Source organism: Oryx dammah, unplaced genomic scaffold (genome assembly GCF_014754425.2).
Source record: "Oryx dammah isolate SB20612 unplaced genomic scaffold, SCBI_Odam_1.1 HiC_scaffold_19, whole genome shotgun sequence".
Taxonomy (NCBI): domain Eukaryota; kingdom Metazoa; phylum Chordata; class Mammalia; order Artiodactyla; family Bovidae; genus Oryx; species Oryx dammah.
Window position 1 is genome coordinate 714,056 of NW_024070203.1, and position 25,178 is coordinate 739,233.

The following is a 25,178-nucleotide window of genomic DNA, read 5'->3' on the forward strand; positions in this document are numbered from 1 at the left end:
TGGTCTATATGGGAAAAGAATCTAAAAATGAGTTGATACATATATAACCGATTAGCTTTCCTGTGCAGCAGAAACTAACACATGTTTTAAATCAACCCTACTCCAAAAATAATAAAAAAAGAGTGAATTTATATTTTTATGGGAAAAAAAAAAGTGATTCTCTTATGGAGAGAGAGGCCCAGGGCTCTCAGGCCTGAAGCAGTGGACTGGATGAATCTGAGGCCCACTGTCCAGATGCAGCCTTTGTGGGACATGGAGACAGAATTCTTATGGATAGGGATTCTCTGAGACCACGTGGAACACTTTCTTTTGTGCTTTCCGCCATGTCTACTGTCCCCAGCGGCAGCTTGCCAACAGCAAATGTGTTTAGTGGGTCTATGTCTTGTAGCTAACAAGCACAGTAACATTGATTTTTCCATGCCTAGCTGCTTAACAAATGATGTTCTAGGAAGACACTGTGTTTTCTGTGTGTTTATGTGAAAACATATCGAGCAGTGGATTACAGTGGTCAGCAGGTCCTGGTCATGACACGCATGTGGGCCATGCAGCTGACAGCTCTGTGCGCAAGGGCAGATGCAGGCAGTGTTGCTGGGGCGCGTGCAGAGGGCAGGCAGGGCAGGCAGTTCAGGCCTCATTAACACAGGCAGGGCTTTCTCTGCAGTTGACAAACATGCGGTTAAATGATGGATTCATTCAATGACAATAACGTATAAAACTGCATCTTCTTATGCCCAGGCTACATTCTCCATGTCATCCGAAACTCACACTATTTAAATAAATCCTCAAAGGGATGGTGCTCAAAGTGCCCACTCTTTTCAAGCTTTTATCTTTTTTCCCTTAATAGTAGAAACTACAAACCTCTTTTCAGTTTTGGCCATCTGTTCCGTTATTTAAATGTGTAATGATCCGGTTCAGGAATGCACCTATGGCACCTCTATTTAGATTAATGAATGGCTTGTCGACAGAGCTGCCGTTACAAGTGGTCTCATTATACTTTAACCCATTACCTTTTCTGGGACTAACAGATGCTAATTACTATAGAATGTTGGGTTTAGTTAATAGCAAATTATTTCTCAAACTTTCAAGATATTTCTCTTTCCTGTGCCAACTGAATGAACAGGAAACTGATAAAACCATTATAAAACCATTTAATATGAAATTTAGTTTTTTAAAAATTTCAGTTGCTAAAAATGTTTAAAAAATCTAAAATAGATATCAGCATTAAATCTACCAATGTTATTTACAATAACAAAAAACTTTGAAAAATACTCATAAAATATTAAAAAATTGTCCCCATAAAACATTTAATATTGTCTTTAAGAATTAATGGGAAATGGAAATAATATTATTTTCTGAATCTCAGTACTACAAGGCATGAGAGTTGATATAAATGAGTTCTGGGTACCTTTTCTCCTTTTGTCCTTCTAAAGTATGTGAATATTTGCCACACCTAATGTTAAAATATTCTCTAGAATTATTTTGAAGTGAACTCAACACATTAAACACTAAATTAGAAAAAAAAATATGTTTTCACTCTTTCTTCTGACATAATATGTCTTCTGACATAGTATGACTGTTAAGAATCCTAATCCAGAACTTTTTAGCCAAGCAATATTTTCTTTTCCAAGCCAAAGATCTGTTCTTGTGTTTTCCTACAAAAAGTTTACTTTTATTAATTTTTGTAGTTCATTTCCCCTTTGCAAATCAGCAGAGCACCTTGATGAGCTTACTATTAAATGGGTTAGGTGACTGCTATTGAAAACACACATTGATTAAAAAAATACTCTCCCCTAGTCCAGTAACGTTTTCATTATTTTTCAGCTTTTTTGTGATATCTACGAATGTGATTTTTGAGAAAGGTTTATGAGACACTGTTTTTTTAGGAAGGTTGCCAAAGACTGTCTCCAAGAAACAAGGAGGCCTCTCTTTGGAGAAAGTAACCAAAAGGTGACTGCGGTCACTGACAGTGTGCAGCGCCTGGTCCCCGGCCAAGGGCTGTCTTAGGGCAGAAGGCATGTCCACCCTGCAGAGGTTCTTGTCACCAGATGCTCGTGTTCCTCAAATGGTCAGCGTGCAGTCGGCCCTTGGGGGATCCCTGCCATGGACGGGGTAATCCTCCTGGACTCAGAAAGCTGTAGTTATTGTTACGCTTAATAAGGGCTTCAGCCCTTCATAGGATAAGCTTCCTGCAAATTCTCGCCCCTTGCACAATTTGGCAGCACAGTGGAGCCAGGACAACTCAGTGCGTGCACAGCTCAGCATCGTCCACTGCCAGGAGGGGCCACTCGGACCTGCCTGTTCATCCCCAGGGCGCAGGGGATCCAAGCAGGCAGCAGGCAGCGGGAGGAATACAAGCGGGCTGGAAACCTCATTCAGGAGTCCTCAGAAGAGTGAGTCTGAGCAGGGCTCAGTAGAGGGTGGGGTGACCTGGTCATGCACCTGAGGTTAGTTGGCATTCTCAGATCTCATGTCAGCAGCCGGGATGCTGGTACCTCTGCTTCCATGAGGTGTGTATTCTGAAGAGCTTCTGCTTATGACTACAGACCTGACTAGGAGTGAGGGGGAGACAGCAGCTCGTTACTAGGCGGTCGCAACTGGGAAAGGGCTCAGGGGCTTCTGGTCTTGAAAAACAAAGCCGTTTGGCTTCCTCATTATTCATATGCAAGTACATGGACTATTTAAACACCAAGGACAAACTGTAAATTAATTGTGCTGCTCAAAATGTATGCCATGTTCTTAATGGTTAAGTAGAAATAATTAGATTTGAAGCAGGCTTTCTAAATGATGGTAGTCTATGTCTTAGAATCTGCTGCATACAAAAATAAGAGTATAAATATTTTAGGGTATAGAAACCCTTGTAATAAGTAACAGTGCAACATGGTATAAATGATTGAAGAATAAAATATTCTAGAACTATTAAAATCTTTATAGGAATCAATGAAGTAGATAACATTAATTGCTTTGAAATAGGGGCTTCCCTGATAGCTCAGCTGGTTAAAGACTCCACCTTGAAATAAAAAAGCTTTTGATTTGTATGAAACCTGAAGCTGGATCATCGAAAATGCAAGAGAGTTCCAGAAAAACATCTATTTCTGCTTTATTGACTATGCCAAAGCCTTTGACTGTGTGGATCACAATAAACTGTGGACAATTCTGAAAGAGATGGGAATACCAGACTACCTGACCTGACTCTTGAGAAATCTGTATACAGGTCAGGAAGCAACAGTTAGAACTGGACATGGAACAACAGACTGGTTCCAAATAGGAAAAGGAGTACGTCAAGGCTGTATATTGTCACTCTGCTTATTTAACTTCTATGCAGAGTACATCATGAGAAATGCTGGGCTGGAAGAAACACAAGCTGGAATCAAGACTGCCGGGAGAAATATCAGTAATCTCAGATATGCAGATGACACCACCCTTATGGCAGAAAGTGAAGAGGAACTAAAAAGCCTCTTGATGAAAGTGAAAGAGGAGAGTGAAAAAGTTGGCTTAAAGCTCAACATTCAGAAAACGAAGATCATGGCATCTGGTCCCATCACTTCATGGGAAATAGATGGGGAAACAGTGGAAACAGTGTCAGACTTTATTTTCATTTGGCTCCAAAATCACTGCAGATGGTGACTACAGCCATGAAATTAAAAGACGCTTACTCCCTGGAAGGAAACCTAGATAGCATATTGAAAAGCAGAGACATTACTTTGCCAACAAAGGTCCATCTAGTTAAAGCTATGGTTTTTCCAGTGGTCATGTATGGATGTGAGAGTTGGACTGTGAAGAAAGCTGAGTGCCGAAGAATTGATGCTTTTGAACTGTGGTGTTGGAGAAGACTCTTGAGAGTCCCTTGGACTGCAAGGAGATCCAACCAGTCCATTCTGAAGGAGATCAGTCCTGGGTGTTCTTTGGAAGGAATGATGCTAAAGCTGAAACTCCAGTACTTTGGCCACCTCATGCGAAGAGTTGACTCATTGGAAAAGACTCTAATACTGGGAGGGATTGGGGGCAGGAGGAGAAGGGGATGACAGAGGATGAGATGGCTGGATGGTATCATTGACTCGATGGACATGAGTTTGAGTGAACTCCGGGTGTTAGTGATGGACAGGGAGGCCTGGCGTGCTGTAATTGATTCATGGGGTCACAAAGAGTTGGACACGACTGAGCAACTGAACTGAACTGAACTGAAGATGTAAATATAAGGAACCAATTGTCAGATAGAACATGTTCTAAAAGATAGAAGGAAATATTCTAGGTTGCTAGTTTGTAAGAAAAAGAGCATTTCTCTTATATTAGCTCTTACAATGTGGTTTTCAAAGACTAAACCCTTTCCTTCGATCAATAAATGTGAACAGAAGGAGAGACTATTTTGAAAAAAAATTGTTTTTGCAACAACCTAACCTTTTGCTGATAAGGACACAAATGGACTGTGCCAAAAAAAGAAGTCGTTTCCCTGAGTTTAGTTTAACAGCCCATGCAGATCATTCAGTGAACACAAAAGAAAGACATATAAATAATGGAAAATAAATGAAGAAGAAATAGAAGAGCACGGTGTTTCGATCCGTGTTGTCACATTTTCTCCTGAGAGGCAGACTTCTCAGAATCTAATAAAGGCAACCGTGCAGGAACAGTTCCGACAAAGCACCCTGTGGACCACAGCACAGGATGTAATGTAGTGAGTCTTGCTTATGTTTTAACTTTTAAGACACGCATCTTTATAACTGTCTCACAAGCACCCGTTAAAGCAACTTTAGAGAGTCTCCTAAGAAGTCTGGCAGGGCTCTCTTAATGCCTCATGACCTGCATTAAGGCGGTTGAAATACAAAGCAGGCATACAATCACTGAGTGTTGAATAAGCAGACAAGGTTAGCAGAGGCAGGGAGATTTTTGGATAATCCCCAAGCCTCTGATGTATGATCTGTCTTTGGAGCAATAAAACCTTAACAGGTAGGAAGAAGTAAGAGCTTTCTCGTGCCATTGTGATAGCTAACTCACAGCCTAGTTAGCTTGGTGGAGGTGGCAGAGAGGAAGGTGAGGATGCTGGATGAGTTTACAGGGACATTCTGTCCTTGTGAAGTGGCCATTTATACCCAAATAGAGAACTGCCCAGCTTATAAAATGAGTGGGGAAAGTTACTCAGTGGGATGATTAATTAGAATAAAATCAGTAGACACCATTTACCACCACACATGGGATGAAAACTGTTTCAGTGGGAAGATGGAAAGGAAAAAGTAAACAACTGAACGATGCCCAAGAAGCAGAGTTTTTGGGTTCAGAAGAGGAACGGGGCAGGGTCAGCTTGGATGGATGGTGAGTCACACCTGACCTGGTACCAGGCTCGCTCTTGTTCAGCTAAGCTTGATTAGCAAGCTCTCCTGGAGGCTGATGTGTTGTATTTTTAAAGAAGATTTTTGAATTGGTCACTATCTTGGGACTGGGTGCCTTTCCTTAGCCCAAGAGGCTGTGCACGAGTTTTTAGAAACCACAAGCTAAACTCCATGTAGGAAGACAAAATCTTCGCACCAGAAGGTCCTGAAGCAGGGGACCCAGTTCCCCAGGGGTGTAGATGAGTGTGTAGAGAGAGGCCTGATCTACTGTCCTGGCCCCTCAACGGGGGCAGTGCCGGCTGCTGGGTAGACTCTCCTACATCTGGGTCCCTGCCAGGTCTTAGCATGTACAAAGAGGTCCCTTGAGGAAGCCTTTAGGAGATTCCAGGCTCTGGAGGATAACAGGGTTGGCTGCAGTGTATCCACGCTCCCTTTCTGAATCACAGTGGTACAGCTGTAGCCAAAGCGGTGTTATCAGCCAGTCTGAACTTGGGTCCAGCACTCGCCAGCCATATTCTGGGCTCAGAGCTGCTTCTTCTCAGGGAGAATTATCCTTGGGATGCGCTTCCTTTGTGCACACTTGCTCAATGGAGGGCAGAGCTGTTACTTTCTGGGCTAGTGCTGCTGTTGTTACTACAACCTGTCTGTACCTGCCATGAACACGTCACTGCCCAGGGGGTCACAGCGGGGGAAGCGAAGGTCACATCAAAGTGAGATGCCCCTTATTTCCTTCAGATGACTGAAATGTTAACCTTTCATTTTCTCTCTTTTTATATTCCTCCTCTTGACCTCTCGTGTTGGTCTTTTCTCTCTCCGCGTCAAGCAGTAGAGGTCGGGGTATTTTATTATGCCACCCAGGAAGTGTTTACGGAACACATTCCCCATCACAGCTCCACACATGGTGACATCATATGTGGACTGGCCTACAGGAGACCCCAGTGTGCGCCGGCGAAGCATGAAGTAAGATGTGTGCCACACAGCAACATGTGGCGTGTTCACGGGGGTTTCTGCCAAATGTTCAAAGACCGCGGAGAAGCTAGACGTCTCTGTGATTCTCTGAGCCAGCAGTGTGGCTCGGGGGACGTCTGTCCTTTTGTTGCTTCGTCACTAAGCTGTGTCCGATGCTTTGTGACCCTATGGACGGTAGCCTGCCCAGCTTCTCTGTCCATGGGGATTCTCTGGGCAAGAATACTGGAGTGGGTTACCATTTCCTTCTCCAGGGGATCTTCCTGATCCAGGGATCACACCTGCGTCTCCTGTGTCTCCTGCATTGCAGATGGATTCTTTACTGCTGAGCCACCAGGGAAGCCCCAAGTACAAGTCTACAGGGGGGTGGGTAATCTTTGACAGACTCAGCCCCAACCATGCAGAACAGATCTTAACACTTTAGGTATATGAATATGACGTTCAGGTAAACACCGTATTACATTTTAGGTATATAAATAACACGAGCATCCCGGCATTTAGAACATTTGGTCGTAGTCTGGTTGGTTCGCGTTTGGACAGTGGGACAGCAGCCTGACCCCTAGAGTTCTGCCTGTGCCCTCTGCCTCGGTGAGCTTTGGAGAAGGGCAGTGTTGCCATCAGCCCAGGGTGGCCCCCTCCTCACGGCTATGCTGAAGCAAAACCACCACATGACTTACAGATGTCCCCTCTGGAGGCTGAAACCCAGACAGATGACCTGATTTTCAGGTCATGTCTGCCAAAGAGGGTCTCTGTCCTGGGGACTTGGAGACGATGGGGTCTATTTTTTTTTTTTTTTTACACTGACTATAAATTGACAGGCTCCTCTTTGAGATAATCTGTAAATCGATGCCCTCAAGACAAAGAAAACTTCGAATGTCACTCAAGAGACCAAAATGGCACACAGTGACTATGATTTACTTCGTTTGACTTTGTGTCGAGTAGAATTTCCACCTAGGAGGAGAGTGTGGTTGTGTGGCGTCTACACAAAGCAGGACACAAGGGGCATAGCTGCTCAGCCCACCTCATCCAGTGTCTAAAGCCCAGTTCTTCTCTTTGAGCACAAATACCTCTAAAGTGAAGAGCAACTCTTCGAGCCACGAAAACTTTCTGGAAATACCACCTGGAGAGCACCACTGCCTTCTGCTTTTACTCTGTATCTGCCACGTAAAAGAAGCATCTCCAGTGCCAGAACCCATGTGGGCTTCCCTACCCTGACAAGTGGGTACGTCCAATCACATCTACCTCTCATCACAAACGAAGGTTTCCTTGCAGTTGTTTATAATCATTTTAAGTGTTGAGATAACGCAGAAATGGATGACCCAGAGACTCATCATCTCTAGAGAACTCGCAAGTCTGATTTCAGGAGTGAATAAATACATCATGATAAATATATAACGGTCATTCATATAACAGCACAAAGCTAACGAACGACACAATCCTGGACCCCCGTTGGCTCCCCACTCAGGGGCCAGCCTGGGGAAGGGGGTGCCTGTGTTTCTTCATTACTGGGATGGGTGGTCATGACCCGAAAGCCTTGGATCCCTCATGGGAAGGAATCGCAGGGGCTGGGCCTCCTTGCTGGTTCTTCTCTGTTCCTCCTCACCCCATCTGGGCTGGGATCCATGCAGCTCTCTCCTTCTGGGTTCTGTTCCCAAACCCAGATCCTTCTTGGCAGTCGCGAACCCAGGTTAAAATGTGCTCTTCAGTTCCTGTTCCCTCTGGGTCTAGCTTTCTACTACTTAATCTGATAAAGCATTTCCTTCTAAGGCACCGAAGAATGACCGTACAGTGAACTTCATTTGGTGACGTGTCCGGGAGGATTACCTTCTTCCTAACTAAAGGATTAGGGCGCCTGAGTTCTGAACGAGCTGAAGACGTCACAGAGAATTTGTCCTTACCTCCTGAACACAGTGTTCCTTCCCATCCCCTGCCCCAAACCATGCAATTTCTCACTCTAAAAGAAGGAGCCTGCTGAAGGGAGTAGATCTTATCCTGCTTCATGGGATTTGAATACTCAGTCAGACTGGGAAAATAGCAGCAAGGAACAACCAAAGACCATACTTATTATTTTTTCCCAGAATGTCCCATGCTCTGCAGAGTGTAAAAAGCACTGAGTGACTTAGGGAAAGACACTCCCAAGGGGTGGGGAATGCAGGGGAAATCAATACAACAGCAACCTTGGCAGGCAATCTTGTAAAAGGTCACTTTTAATCACCTTGCATTTGTTGATCGATTTTTCTCACATGAGACACATTTAAAACATAGGTGAGGGGTCAGATTTACTAACAAACACGTAGCAGAACAGAAATTACAAACCTGCTTGAAGCTTCCCCTTGCTCTTTCCTTCAGGTGCGTGCAGACAGAAGAAAAATGATGATACATGGTGAACACGTTTACAGCACTTGATAATGACCAAACTGGGGAATCAAGTTCCTTGATTAATCCTTTCTTTTCGAGCAAGAGCCATGGAAGCAAAACACTTCATCATAAATGTATCCAAATTTCTAACTTGTGTTCTTTGTGGCACAGACCCGAGATACCGCCCACATGTGACTGAAAGCTATAGAGTCTTCATCAGCCAAAGTCATCCAGGGTTTAGGAAAAAGTGGTTCTGATCTAACCAGCATCAGTAGAGACTCTTAGAACTGCTGTGCTGGTTACACTGAAGCTGGAGTCCCTGTGGTTCAGGCAGACTCTGGGGCTATTTAATCTGCTTTAGTTCATGTGTGACTGTGGTTTTGTATGTTAATGACTTGTTGAGGCAGATTTGTTTTCTTTTTAAAATGTGAATTCCTTGCAGGAAATTAGGCACATAGCCAACCTAGCTTAGTGTTGGGGTGGTCTAATAAACCATTTTAGCAAATTTGGGTCTACCCAACATGGTGTAGGGTCCCTACTCTTTGTCAATGAGCTGTGTGTCCTTGGACACATGGTTCACTTTCTTGTGGGTCTCAATTTTCTTATGAATAAATTGAAGGCCTTGAAGTTGAAAATCTCTAAATTCTAACTCCCTAAGGTGCCACGTGGCCCTGGAGAGCTTGATGATCCACATAGTTCCATAAAGTATCTGACTCATTTCCCCAAATAGCACAGTTACCTGTGCTTCACCCCCTGCACAGCCTTCACTCTCTTTGAGATGAAAATCAAGAAAAGTGTTCCTTCCCTAAATCCTTCTGTTGTTAGAACAAAACTTTGCAATTGCTAAGACCTCAAAGGTGCATGCAGCAAATGAACTGGATCAGAGAGTGTCCAGAAGGTCTGAGAAGCATCTCTGCCCCTGCCCCCTCACAGCTGTTCCATCATCCTTCTCCCTGGGATAACGATGAGCAGTCAAGGCAGCCCATGGTGTCTCTCACTGGGAGGACAAGATCCCAGGCTTCGGTCTCTACTCTTGCTGCTCCTGCTGTTGATAATATAATCTCTCTCCTGACCAGCTATTTAAAATCATAGCCTCCAATGCCCCCCTAATTCCTCCTCGACTTTCCTTTTCTCTTTAGCTCTTAGCATCATCTACTCTATTATATATTTTGCTTATTTATTTTTACTGTCTCTTCGCAGTATCTCTTGCATTTAGACTCCCTGAGCTCAGCCTAAGATTCTCTTGGTTTTCTCCCTCCACCATTGCTGCATCCCCCGTGCCCAGACCAGCACTGTGACCCAGTAGGTGCTGTAGGGGAGCAGGATGTGGCACCCCCAAAATCTGGCACTCCAAAGTGTGTCTCTGGCATGACGATAAATTCAGGCTGATTATTATTTTCTTTATTTTAATTGAAGGATAATGACAATATTGTATTGGTTTCTGCCATGGATCACCAAGGATCAGCCATAGGGATACATATATCCCCTCCCTCTTGAGCCTCAGGATGATTATTTTTTTAAGAAATGGAAGTCTTAGGAAGTTTTTCTTGTTATCTTTCTCTTAACGACCTAAAATAATTTAGATAAAGGGCCTGTTGCCCCAGAATAGGGCTGTCACCAGAGAGGTCCGTGAGGGCAATGGGCCGGGTGTGGTGGGGACGCTCGGCAGGGCCTGGAGGTGACTGTCTCCACCAGAGTCCTCTCCATATCCTGCCTTCTCTGCTAGTTCAACCAGCAGACGTAACTCCTTTACCAAGCAGCTGCTTCCCCGTCTCCAGGTGCACTGCCTTCCTCCCAAACCAGACCCGACACCCTCCTTTGTCTTCAGCTGAAGGTGGTGTTTAAGGAGAGGGCTTTGGCACTTTTGTCGAGTCACTCAGTTCTCCTGGGTCCCTCTTGTGTGAACATATTGCTAAACTCTTGATTTTCTCCTGTTAATCTGTCTCATGTCAACTTACTTCTTAGACCATCTGGAAGGACCTAGAAAGGCAGAGGGTAATCCCTTCCTCCCTGACGGTGCTCAAGTCTGCATGAACCCATGAATGAGTGAATGAACTTACCCTTCAGAGATTCTTAACCTGAAACACTCTAGGAAATTCATGATGTGAAGAAGTTTTGATCTGTTTCTTACTACATCACTCTGCAGTCGGTAAGCCAGTTACTTACAAATGTAAAATTATCCCTCTAAGTCATTGTAAATTAGCCTCCTCACAAACCTACACACTTGATTAAAGCAGGATTGTTTCTAAGCAAAGGTTCTGAACTTGTCTTCAGGGAGTTTGTAAATACATTAAAATTGTAGGCAAAATTTTGATTTTGGAGCGTTGAATATTTTTCTTGAGAAAGAGTCCATAATTAACCATCATGTTTTCAATGGTTTAACAAAAAACGACAATAACAGCAAGGATTAAGAACCATGCAGTTTGCGACAATAAACTATGAACTGAAGGGAGAGGAGCTTTGCAGTGGCTGTTGTCCTCCTGGGCAGACACCTGTCATTCATAAATAAGGCTGAGATCCACAGGCTCCCAGGGCTCAGGGAGAGGAGAGGGAGAGGAGGGTGCTGGTGGCCACAGTGGGCAGGATGAAGGCAGGGTATGTGCACAAATTCCTCCACTCTCACTAAAAACAGGGGAAATATCAGAAAAAAAGAAGCGATGGGAGGAAAACAAGAGTTTATGTACTGCAAGAATTTGACTCATTACTGAATAGCTTTTCCAGGTTTCAGGATGGCTTTGAAACCAAAAATGGTAGGAAGTGGGAAGCCAAATAATCACACATAATAAAATAATAGCCCACGCTCTCCTGTCACTTGAGAGCCTTCTTTTGTTTTGTTTTCCTTTTTTTATTTTTCCCACTTGCCTACCTCTTACACATTCCCCAGCAACCTTCCTGGAGATGAGACATATACTTTCTATACAATTCCTGTTTTTGATTCATATATACCCAAGGAACAGATGGCACACCAGTTATATTCCTTTTTTGTTTTAAAATACTAAAACTTTGAAAGAATCTAATACTGAATAAGGGGAATTTCACTGAATTCTGAGATCTGAATGAAAAGTGGGTTCTATTCCCCACTGAGACTGCACCCCCTCCAGCATCCTGGGTCAGCGCATCTCTGTCACAGGTGTTGGCACAAGTGTGACCCTGACCTCCCCCGTAGGGTCACAGGTGACCTTGGCCAGCTCTCATCATCACCTATGGATGTGAACCCCAGGCTCAGGGCAGCGCAGGGAAGCATTGTCACAGATCCCATGAGTTAACAACGGTCCCACAGATCTCCTGGGAGACAGTGGCTCCAGGGAACCAGCTGTGAGGGCTTCCCCAGCTGATTCTCCTGCACTCTGTAAGAAGAGTTTTCTCGGACCGTCACAGTCATCAGCTGCCTCCAATTCCACGAGGCCCCTGGGACTAAGGCTTTAATGGGCTCTGAAAGGAGACAGCAGGTGCTCAAATGCACTCTGAACAATCCGGGGACTAACCACTAATCCAGAGGGTGACTCACAGGGAGCCCGTCTCTGGCTTACCAGCTTTGCTAGCTTCACCGAGGATTTCTTTAATCAGATGGTGATTATGGTTTAGTGTGTCAGCTGAACCAGAGTCCAGGCTTCTGGGACTAGGGATTGTTTGGGAATTAAAGATGCTGTGGCAGCCCTCAGTCTGTGTAGCATTTTCCCAGCTGCCTCCCTTCCAAGCACAGGGGGTTGCGACTTCCCCACCCTGAGCTGAAGCATAGCCAGGTGACCTGTTTGGCGGATAACATATGAATGGAGGTAAGATCTCTTTACATTTTGAACACTAATCCCAAACTGTACTGGAGTGCTCCCCTCACCTCACTGTACCCACTTCTCTTGTTTTGCTACTGATGTCTATTTGATTTGCAAGTGAAGCTCAACACCTGTCCTGTAAGGCGTCCCTTGAGGGCCTTAAATGTGCAGACACAATGCTTCCCAAACAGCCTTTTGTTGGGTCAGGTGATGGGGGGCGTTTTAACAGTCACTGGTTTTTCCAGAACCACAGCACTTACCTTAGGAATTCTGGTGGGCTTTATGAAATGAGATGTTAGAAAATAAGCATGAAACAGTAAAAATAAATCTTTATAAAGTTTAGATTCTTTTCACCTTTAAGCCCAATCTGTGGATGGTGAGCAATAATACTGAGTCCATTCAGTTTCATACCTGAGCTGTTGCCAAACAGGTTTGAATCTCAAAAAACAACAGAGAATAAGACACTCCTCGAATCGACACGTTGTGTATGTGTGTTTATGGGTATGTGTGTGATTGTGTGTGTGCGGTTTGTTTCACAAACTTAAGGAGACTCAGCTACAGCACCGACTGTCACACTGACACCTACTTGGTGGGGCTGCAGGTGTGCAAGGCCTTCAGGTGCGGCTTCCAGGTTGCAACGGAGACAGATTTCTCATCGGCTGCGTAACTACGCCAAACGCACTGCACACGGCACACATGGGGACATAAGAAAGAAAAACAAGAGAGAAGGGGAGAGAATGCGATGAGGAGGAGATAAGCAAATTCATACAGGTGAAGCGTCTTTTCCTTGTCACGTTCAGCCCTGATAAACACCTGAGCTGAAGAAGACTCTGGCATTTTTGCCTAATTGTCATACATACTCCATCACATCTGCAGAACTGCTTTTCAAAATAACTCATATCGAAAGTAAAAGCACTGCAAAGCCTCACACAGGAGTTTTGGGACTGGTTGGGGGGGGACATGGGAGGTGACCATGCCTCCTGGGAGCACACACTTCATCACCACTTGTGAGAGAAAGGAAATCCGTAGTCCAATTAGTAAATTAATTAGTAAGCTAGCTGGTTAACTGCTGACCACCAGGGCATGTTAGTGATATACTGAAATCCCTTGAGGTTGAACCACACAGTACTTCTAATGCTAACAATGAAGGCACTGTTAAACAAGGTGGGGCAATGTATTTTCAGGAAAATGACCACAAAGCACACAAGGATTTAACGTTGGCATCTAAGAACACGTTCATAGCTCTTTGACGTAAAACACAAGCTTGGTTTACTTCACATAATTATACCCCATACATATGATACAAAGTATTTTCATGTAACTCTCACAAATTGGAGTCTGGGTTAAGACCCCTATTTTGTAAATGAGAAAATAAAGGCTCAGATAAATCAAGAAGTTAACACAAGGTTGGCAGAGGTGAGACGTCATCTCAGGTTGCCTGGTTCTTGGTCTTAGCATCCCTCCCTGGTCCTTGCTGCCTGCTTGGTGACTGGTGTTGGAAGCTTCCCTCTGAACTATCAGTGAGATTGCCTGAACTTACTCGATTACAGAGATTTTGGCGAATTTCTTCCTTTGTAATAAGTCTGCAAACATCTCTAGGGACCAAGTGTTTACTCTCCTGAGAGGAAAATTTTTAAGTCATAAATCAAAACATTCTATTTTGCATGGCAAATTCATATAAACCGATCACAATCCTGCTGTCTGACCCTCATTCATGATTTTGAAACCTACAATGAAGAAAACAGTAATCTAATAATATTCCATTCCATGAGATGATCATTGAGTAAATGTGTGCAGAAAAAAAGACTTAAAATTGATATAACTAATTTGGAAAACTTTGGCCATATTTATTCAAGCTGAAGTATAAATACCCTGTAGTACAGCTACTCACTTTTACATCTATATTTAACAGATATGCATATAAGTTCATCAAAAGAGGTACACTATAATGTTGTAAACAGCACTATTTCTTTTTAACCTTAATATTAATTTTCCTATTTATTTATTTAATGAAGTAAATGGCAAATAGATGGGGAAACAGTGGAAACAGTGGCTGACTTTATTTTTGGGGGCTCCAAAATCGCTGCAGATGGTGATTGCAGCCATGAAATTAAAAAATGCTTGCTCCTTGGAAGGAAAGTTATGACCAATCTAGACAGCATATTAAAAAACAGAGACATTGCTTTGTCAACAAAGGTCTGTCTAATCAAGGCTATGGTTTTTCCAGTAGTTATGTATGGATGTGAGAATTGGACTATAAAGAAAGCTGAGTGCAGAAGAATTGGTGCTTTTGAACTGTGGTGTTGGAGAAGACTCTTGAGAGTCCCTTGGACTGCAAGGAGATCCAACCAGTCCATCCTAAAGGAGATCAGTCCTGAGTGTTCATTGGAAGGACTGATGCTGAAGCTTAAACTCCAATATTTCGGCCTGGAAAAGACCCTGATACTGGGAAAGATTGAGGGCAGGAGGAGAAGGGGACAACAGAGGATGAAATGGTTGGATGGCATCACCGTCTCAATGGACATGAGTTTGGGTGAACTCTGGGAGTTGGTGATGGACAGGGAGGCCTGGTGTGCTGCAGTTCATGGGGTCTCAAAGAGTTGGACAAGACTGAGCGACCGAACCGAACCGAACTGAAGTTGGTGCACAATATACAGGTATACAATATAGTGAGTGATTCACAATTTTTAAAGGTTTATATTTCATTTATAGTTATAAAATATTGGCTTGGAGTTCCCTGGTGGCACAGTGGATAGGAATATGCCTGCCGATGCAGAGGACACAGGTTAGATCCCTGATCCGGGAAGATTCCATGGAGCAGCTAAGCCATGTGCCACAACTTCTGAGCCTGTACTTTAGAATCCGTGAACTGTAACTACCGAGAAGCCCGAGTGGCTAGAGCCTGTGTTTTGCAACAAGAGAAGCCACCGGCAATGAGAAGCCCGTGCACTACAAAGAGGAGTATCCCCTGCTCACTGAAACTACAGAAAGTTGGCGCCAAGCAATGAGGACCCGGTGAAGCCCAAAGTAAATGAGTAAACAAAGAAAATTATAAAAAATAAACTATTGGCTATATTCCCATGTTGCACAACACAGCCTTGTAGCCTATTTATTTTATACATAATAGTTTGTACCTCTTAATATCCTACCCTTATCTTGCCCCTCCCCTCTCCACTGGTAGCCACTATGAATATGCTGTTCTCTCTACCTGTGAGCCTAACCAGCTCTAGCCCTTTAAAAAAACTGAAGTAGAGTTGATTTACACTGTTGTGTGAGGTATCAGAAAGTAATTCTGTTACACATATATCTAGTTATTTTCAGATTCTTTTCCCATACAGGTTATTACAGAGTATTGTGTGTAGTTTCTTGTGCTATACCGGAGGTCTCTCTTCATCTATTTTACATATAGTATTGTGCATATGTCAATCCTAAACTCTTAATTTAATCCTGCCCTGCACCTTTCCACTTTGGTAATCATAGGTTTGTTTGTTTTCTATGTCTACACAGTGTACGTGCAGGCTAAGTTGCTTCAGTCGTGTCCAGCTCTTTGTGACTCTATGGACTGTAGCCCACCAGGCTCCTCTGTCCGCAGGATTCTCCAGGTAAGAATACTGGAGTGGGTTGCCATGCCCTCCTCCAGGGGATCTTCCGGACCCAGGGACAGAGCCCGCGTCTCTCATGTCTCCTGCTTTGTCAGGTAAGTTGTTTACCACTAGAGCCACCTTGGAAGCCTTCCCAATAAACCAAAGTCGGGGATGTTTAAGCAGCTGTCAGGACAATGAACAGGTGGGCTGTGGCATGTTAACACAGTGGAGCGTCACACAGGAACCGTCCACTTGTAACTCTGCCCAACAACGTGGATGAACTTTACACGAATACTGTTGAGAAGAGAAACAAGACACAGAAGGGTACATACTGTGTGCTTCTACTTCCCCAAAGTACAAAAGCAGGGGAGCCTATCCTTGCTGTTAGCAGGCAGTGCAGAGCTTCCCTGGGGCAGGGGGGGACCCTGGGACCCTGGGGTGCTGGCCTGCTCTGCCCTTCCGCTGGTTGCTGGAGACAGGCAGCGCAGTTTTCTAGGAGCTGTGCTGCCTTCCTCAAGCACCTTACCCTTCAATAATATGCTCCAGAGTGATATAAAAAAGTGGGGAAATATATGGTAGGACCTGAGGGGTTTTATGTTATTGAGAAAGGTTTAAATAATTGATGCTACTTCCTTGCCCAGAGCCTTCCTCACACAGCTCATGTTGATATAACCTACAAATCTTTCAAGACTTATGCTTTGCATCATGGCATCTTATAGAGAACAAAGCAATTATTGTATCATCTTGAAACATTAATTTTGGCAAATCCTGTACAAACACCATCTACAAGTTGATATAGAGTAATCAGTAATGACACATGGTTTTATTATTGCAGCCGAAGAATTGATGCTTTCAAACTGTGATGCTAGAGAAGACTCTTGAGAGTCGCTTGGACTGCAAGGAGATCAAACTCGTCAATCCTCAAGGAAATCAACCCTGAATATTCATTGGAAGGACTGATGCTGAAGCTGAAGCTCCAATACTTTGGCCACCTGATGCAAAGAGCCAACTGATTGGAAAAGACCCTGATGCTGGGAAAGATTTGAGGCAGAAGGAGAAGCGGGTGACAGAGGATGAGATGGTTGGATGGCATCACCGACTTGATAGGCATGAATTTGAACATATTCTGGGAGCTAGTGAAGGGAAGCCTGGCGTGCTGCAGTCCATGGGGTCACAAAGAGCTGGATATGACTGAGTGAGTGAACAACAGCTTCTACAGGGAAGGCTAGGGAAGGCCATCCCCACCCACGTGGCTTTAATAAGACAACTTTCATGGAAGGAGTCGGATGTATGTGAACTCAGATACTTTGGAAGAAGGACTCATGTAGAAGTAAGAAGTACACAGCAGGTCTGAGCATTATTAGATAAAAGTGAAAAAAATCTGAAACAACAGTATGACAAAAAAAAAAAAAAAGGACCAAGACATTACCTGCCAATGTTATAAAGAACTAGGGGCAAAAGAGGCCACTCTTAGAAAATTGAACATTTTCTTAACAATGAGATCTGGCTTCTTACTCTTTTTCTATCAAATTTATCTCAACAGCTAACCTCTATTCCCTCCATTATGCTTCTCCTGAAAATATATTGTAAATGGGAGAACAGGGAAGCCAGTGGCCCCTGCCTGAGGGCTGATGCTAGTCAGCAATCAAAGTGGCAGCAGAGCGAGTCTATTATTCTCACCCTCCAAAACCTCTGTCCTCTCCTCAGTTCTTCCTCAGCTAATCGCTTCTTGGAGCTGAACCCAAGGCCACAGCCACGTGATCCAGGAGCCAGGGCTCCTCTCTTCAAGGCTAAAATGACACGGTGGTTAGCAAGAAATTGCCCTGAGGGACTTAATTTATATAGCACACACACTCTCACGGATGAGTTGGCAAGAAGCCAAATGAAAGCCAGGTTCACCATTTACCATGCAACCTGAGGCTTGAGGCAGCCAAACAAGTTCAAACTCTGGTCTCTAATGGTGAGCACCATGTCAGTGTAATTATGCTTTAGGGAGGATTTAGTAGTTTGTACTGTCTGGAGTATTATAGCTATGGCACATTTAATTATTTCTGGAAATCTTAATTGTGGCTGATCATCCAAAGGTATAACTAACATGGAACAATTTTTCAAGGTACAGAATTTAAGGAGCTGGAGAACAAAAATATTTAGGGTAAAAACCAGTCATCTCTTTTTTTTTCCCCCAATTTACTTCTCACTCATTTTTGTTCTTTAATGGCAATCCCTTCAATTTTTATAGCTTTTGCTTTTAATTTTAAGAATCCTTATTTTAGGGATTGCTCTCATACCTCTTTGAGGTTTTTAATTTTCTTACCATAGAATATAAAGACACAGCCATGTACACACATGCCCCTGCTCTCATCCTACTGACAATTTTTAGTTAATTCTAGTTAACTTTCAGTTAACTTCAGTTAAGTGTTTATGCTTGCGTTATTTGACCACATAACTACGGTTCCTAGCTCAGAAATGTGATGTACCGTTGACTACTATTTTCTTTCCTGTATAATTAATTTTGGCTTTTTGTAGAGTTCAGTTCAGTTCAGTTTAGTCACTCAGTCGTGTCTGACCCTTGGGACCCCATGGACTGCAGCACACCAGGCCTCCCTGTCCATCAACCAACTCCTGGAGTTTACTCAAACTCATGTCTATTGAGTCGGTGATGCCATCCAACCATCTCATCCTGTGTCGTCCCTTTCTCCTCTTGCTTTCAATCTTTCCCAGCATCAGAGTCTTTTCAAATGAGTCAGTTCTTTGCATCAGGTGGCCAAAGTATTGGAGTTTCAGCTTCAGCATCAGTCCTTCCAATGAATATTCAGGACTGATTTCCTTTAGGATGGACGGTTTGGATCTCCTTGCAATCCAAGGAACTCTCAAGAGTCTTCTCCAACATCACAGTTCAAAAGCATCAATTCTTTGGCACTCAGCTTTCTTTATGGTCCAACTCTCATATCCATACATGACCACTGGAAAAACTATAGCCTTGACTAGATGGACCTTTGTTGACAAAGTAATGTCTCTGCTTTTTATTATACTGTCTAGGTAGACTTTGTAGAGTTAGTATTACCCTATTTTAATTTATTGATTTGCCTTTATGTATCTATGAGGCAAAACAGAACTCTAAAGTTCTACTCATCAGCTATGTTGAGAAAGCTGTGAGTGCACTGTGTCTCCCTGATGACTTCTCCCCAGACCTGCCCTGAGCTCCCTGGCTCCGTGGCTCTCCTTCCTGTGTGGGATCTCTTGTTTCCTGGATCCCATGTTTCCTTCCTCTCTTGGTTCATCTCCTTGTTTTGGAGGATCAATTCAAGCAGCTTTTCCTTCTCCTCCTTCTTCTTTTTGGACTTCCGCTTTATTGAGGTATAATTGACTTATAAAATTGTGAAATCTTCAAAGTTTACATCATGATGGTTTAATGTATGTATACTTTTGAAAGAATCTCCTTCATCTAGGCAATCCATCAACTCACATATTTGTCTCTTTTTGGTGTGGAACATTTAAGTTCTACAATTGTAGCAAAGTTCAGTTATAAAACATGGTTATCAATGACAGTCCCCATGTTTCACATAGATCCTCAGAACTTATTCATTCTTATAGCTGAGAGCTTGTACCCTTTTATCCTATTTCCCCACCTTCCAGCTCCTGGCAATCACTTTTTGCTTCTGTTTCTAGATGGACATTTAAAAAATAACTCTGGATTCTACATATAAGTGAGACCATGTAGTATCTGTCTTTTTGCCTGGCTCTCTCGCTTGGTATAATAACAAGGTCCATCTGTGTTGTTGCAACATATATACATACATACACTGCAAAGAAAACCGGTATGGAGGTTCCTCAGAAAATTAAAAACAACTGCCGTATGATTTAGCAATCCCGCTTACAGCTGTGTAGCCAATTAAAGACATGGAAACAAGCCAAGTGGCCATCAACAGATGAATGGATAAGGAAAATGTAAAATATATATATTGGCTTCTTGCGTAAGGGTAAATGGTAGGTAAAATGTTGAGATTTTGCATATCTGAAAATGTCTTTATGTGACTGTCACACTCCATGAATATTACAGCTGGATAAAAAATTCTACATTGGAAATAGTTTTCCTCCACAATTTTGAAACCATTGTTACACTGTCTTCTAATTTTAAGATTACTAATGAGAAATCCATGCAATATAGATTCAGGACCCTTTGGGTATGTTCTGCTCAGAAAGCATTTAGGATTCACTTTCTTGCAAGAGTTCTCATATTTCACAAGGGTATCCTGTGAAGCTTTTTGTTGTCAGTGCTGAGCCCTTGCAGGGGTGGAGGGGTCTTTTACTGTGGCCACTCCTGTCCTTCAGTTCTGGAGATCCAGAATATGAAATTTCTTTGACAAAATGCTACCTTCAGTTTCCCTGTACTCTTCGTGAAGTATTTATGTTGCCTGAATATTTGATCTGGAATGGTTATCCAAATTTCTGACTTTTTTGTTTCTTTTTTCATCTCTTTTTATTCTACTTTGCTAGGTTTTCAGTTTTATCTCCTTTTCTGTTTTCTTTTTTTCTGAAGTCATGTTTTTCATATCTAGGATGATTTTTTTTCAGCATCTGTCCTTCTTTATGACTGCAGCATTACAAAAGATGTACAAGCTCTGTGTCAGTGGTCTGAGTTTACTTTAGGGGCATCACTTTAGAGTAACAGGATAAAGGCTCAATTCTTTCATGGAAGGGAGCCAAAGTTTCAACATACAGTTTGCTTTTCTTTGGGGCCAACTCATTTCTCCAGAACAGCATCTTTTTTATAAATATATATAATTGCAATTCTTTTCTGAAAGTATTTTGTGTACTTCTTAAGTGTGCTGAGTCTTTGTTTCTGCACAGGCTTTTTCTAGCTGTGCTGATGGGGAACTACTTCCTGGTAGAGTGGGGGAAATGCACAGCTGCTCAGTGCAGTGGCTTCTGTTGCTGAGCACAGCCTCTCGGGCACGTGAGCTTCAGCTGTTAGGCACATGGGCACAGCTGCTCCACGGCATGCAGGGCCTTCCCAGGCCAGGAATAGGGCTGGTGTCCCCTGCACTGCAAGGGGCGCTCTCAACCACTAGACCCCCAGAGAAACCCCAGAACAGCATCTTCTATCTCTTCCCTCAGGAAAATAAGCCCCCTGTCAGCATTCATTTCACAAACTTATTTCATCCACCTGTCTTTGTTTCCTACAGAGTACCTTGGCTCCACCCTGAACTGGTGCAATCTCTCTAGAAGGAAACTCCTCACATGGAACTTCTGAAGGACCTTGAAATACTAATCCCCAGGCTTCAGAGATGTATCTATGAGGCACTGGATACATCCAGCACTCTGGAATTCAGATTCCAACACCAAGGACTTGAGTCCTACCTCTTTCTAGGCTTGTCCTGGGGATCAAGTGACAGAATGGAGTAGAAACACACTGCACAGCAAGAGGCACATCACAAGTCTCAGACATTATTAATACGAGTGGTGGCATTGGGTAGGTATTCTAAACATCACTGATAGTTGCTTTCTTTTCCCAGACAGGTCTACTTGAAAGGAAACGTTAACTTAAATGAATCATGCAAAGACATTGATGCAACTAAATCTGTTGCAAGCTGCTGAAGTTTTAAACTTTTATATAAAACCCTGAAATGCTGTTAATTTAGTTGCCTTGCTGTCCGAATGACAGAGCATTCTGGGCCTCTCCAGTGCCCTTTACACAGACAGCAACTCTGGCCCCAAACAGATGAGACTGGTCTTGGTCTTGATGCTTTGTGTGATCAGCAAACCAAGGTAGGTTAATTGGGTAGGAAAATGGATGGATCAGCAAGTGAAGCTTGCTTTTTAATCTAAAGCATGCTTCAAATAAATTCCAATAATCTATAATCAAAGCATAAAGCCCTGACTAGGGGTTACAGCAAGGAAAAACAATGAACATATTTAATAATTTTATTATTATTTTTGAATCTAATAAATTAATTCAAGCTGAATTTGGAAAAGGCAGAGGAACAAGAGATCAAATTGCCAACATCCCTTGGATCATCAAAAAAGAAAAACTTTTGCTTTATTGACTATGTCAAAGCCTTTGACTGTGTGGATCACAACAAACTGTGAAAAATTCTTAAAGAGATGAGAATACCAGTCCACATTACCTGCCTCCTGAGAAATTTGTATGCAGGTCAAGAAGCAACAGTTAGAACTGGACATGGAACAACAGACTGGTTCCAAATTGGGAAAGGAGTACGTCAAGGCTGCATGTTGTCACCCTGCTTTTTTTAATTTACATGCAGAGTACATCATGCAAAATGTCAGGCTGGATGAAGCACAAACTGGAATCAAGATTTCCAGGAGAAATATCAAGAATCTGAAATATCAATAACAGATGACACCACCCTTATGGAAGAAAGTGAAGAGGAACTGAAGAGCCTCTTGATGAAAGTGAAAGAGGAGAGTGAAAAAGCTGGCTTAAAACTCAACATTCAGAAATCTAAGATCATAGCATCCAGTCCCATCACTTCACAGCAAACAGATGGGGACGCAATGGAAACAGTGACAGACTTCATTTTCTTCGGCTCCAAAATCACCGCAGATGGTGACTGCAGCCATGAAATTGAAAAACGCTTACTCTTTGGAAGAAAAGCTATGACCAACCAAGATAGCATATTAAAAACCAGAGACATTACTTCACGAACAAAGGTCCATCTAGTCAAAGCTATGGTTTTTCCAGTGGTCATATATGGATGCGAGAGTTGGAGTATAAAGAAAGCTGGGTGCTGAAGAACTGATGCTTTTGAACTGTGGTGTTGGAGAAGACTCTTGAGAGTCCCTTGGACTGCAAGGAGATTCAACCAGTCCATCTTAAAGGAAATCAGTCCTGAATATTCATTGGAAGGACTAATGCTGAAGCTAAAGCTCCAATACTTTGGCCACCTGATGCAAAGAATTGACTCATTTGAAAAGACCCTGATGCTGGGAAAGACTGAAGGCAGCAGGAGAAGGAGATGACAGAGGATAAGATGGTTGGATGGCATCACTGACTCAATGGACATGAGTTTAAGTAAGCTCCAGGGGTTGGCTGATGGACAGGGAAGCCTGGTGTGCTGCAGTCCATGGGGTCTCAAAGAGTTTGACATGACTGAGTGACTAAACTGAACTGAATAAATTAATTAATTACATTTGGACTGAATAAATTAATTACATTTGGACAGGGCAACAATTGCTTTTTAAATTGGTAGAATCCACTTTGATTTATGAAACTATGATTAGGTTTAAAGGTATTCTTCAACATTTAGAGCTTTTCATTTTAAATTCTTTTTTGTTTAGAATAACACATAGAGCTTTAAGTTATTAAAAAAAAAGAGGATTTTACTCCACTGTTGCCTATCTTGGTGCAAGTTCAATTATTGATCACAGTATATGTTACCTTACTCTGTTCCATAAAATAAAAACCTAGATATTTAAGTAAACTTTGCAATCAGCCCCGTTGCTTCCTATGGGTGACGTCCAAGGCTGTTCTGGCCTAGCTCTGTATCACTCTTGGCATAGAAATGCCTCTGGCCCAGAGATTTCTTGCAGGAAATGTAATCTGTTTTCAAGTTCAATTGGAAAATTTTTTCCCCCACAATTTATTAGTTAATAATGATGAGTTAGGCCAGAAATTCCCTCCTATTATTCTCTGTATCTGTCTCATACAGTACGATAGCCAGCATCTGGCTAGTGAACACCTGAGATGTGGTTGGTTCCATCCAGGAGCTGAAATGTAAGCAGCCACCTGCAGCTACTGGCAACTGTGTTGGGGCACAGCTGTCAGCTCTGTCATCACAAGGGATCCGAGCCTCAGAAACTCGGCAGGGGCCTCACTTTCCAACAGGACTGCGGATGGCCCAAGATGTTTTTGGACAGAGTCCCCTTTCATATCCACAAATATCAAGGATCTGTACACAGAAGTGTCTGTACTTTGAACACATATTGATTGAGAAAACATACAAAATAAAAAAGCGAATAAAACAATTTCACAAGGATCTTCAATAAGTTTGATCATTATCCACGCCAACAGCATGGCTGTGCTCCTGAGATCAGGTGTGTGTAATGCGTGTTATCTGTTCCCCAGGTGGACAGGGCTTGTGCTCAAATGGATGCAAGGAACCCAGGGAGTAACTCTGTGCTCACAGGCTAGAAAGCATCCTTTAAGAACTAAAAGATGAATACATGAAAGAGGAGTCGAAAGAGAAAAGCAGCAAGGAGAAAAATGCATTAGACATGTGGGGACACCTTATGGTCAGTTAAGCTCCACAGGGTGGGGGCTTGCTGTTGGGTATTTTCTGTGTGCTCTGGGGTGCGGACACTCTCCTTTACCATCCTTCATCATTTGGCCTCAGATCTTAAACTCCTGCTATTCAGGGATCTTTCCTTCAGGAAAACAGAGTTTACTGTATCTTTGGTGCCCCTTTAAAACCTGGAAAGTTTGAATCAGTTCTAAGGAGGTGGATGAAACTGGAGCCGATTTCAGAGTGAAGTAAGCCAGAAAGAAAAACACCAGTACAGTATACTAATGCATATATATGGAATTTAGAAAGATGGTAACGATAACCCTGTATGCGAGACAGCAAAAGAGACGCAGATGTATAGAACAGTCTTTTTGACTCTGTGGGAGAGGGAGAGGGTGGGATGATTTGGGAGAATGGCACTGAAACATGTATAATATCATATAAGGAACGAATCGCCAGTCTAGGTTCGATGTAGGGTGCAGGATGCTTGGGGCTGGTGCACTGGGATCACCCGGAGGGATGGTGTCAGGGGGGAGATGGGAGGGGGGTTTGGGATTGGGAACACGTGTACAACCGTGGCAGATTCATGTTGATGTGTGGCAAAATCAATACAATATTGTAAAGTAAAAAAAAAAAAAAATAAAGAAAAAATCCTGGAAAGTTAAAAACTAGAGCCCCTCAGTGGTTTGCATTAGGAGTCAGGGAACAGCTTTGTTTAAACACTGACACCCTCATGTCGCCACAGAAACAGATGGACTCCCTTCCTGATGTTGCTGAGCACCCCCTCCCCTCAGCTCACCTCTGCAGGAGGTGCCAGCATCACAGCCACAAGCAAAGGCTGCAGAAGGGCTGCTGTGTCGTGGCCGCTGACCCCCTCCCTCTCCCAGAACCCACAGTGTAAGTGGGAACAATGTGCTTGTTCCTGTTGCAGAAACC

The 25,178-nt window shown here is 43.1% G+C and overlaps 1 protein-coding gene across 2 annotated transcripts in view; it reads right to left on the bottom strand.

The window, feature by feature from the left end:
* KCNQ5 (potassium voltage-gated channel subfamily Q member 5) overlaps nt 1–25,178 on the bottom strand; it is a 626,149-nt gene that overhangs the window by 79,668 nt on the left and 521,303 nt on the right. Inside the window, exons 8-9 of one of the 2 annotated variants that reach the window (XM_040261808.1) lie at nt 13,002–13,096; nt 2,493–2,549 (exon numbers count right to left, since the gene is read on the bottom strand). In XM_040261808.1, the coding sequence (XP_040117742.1) occupies nt 2,493–2,549; nt 13,002–13,096 (152 nt within the window). The remainder of the gene's footprint in view (nt 1–2,492; nt 2,550–13,001; nt 13,097–25,178) is intronic. The other variant, XM_040261809.1, reaches the window with a different exon arrangement.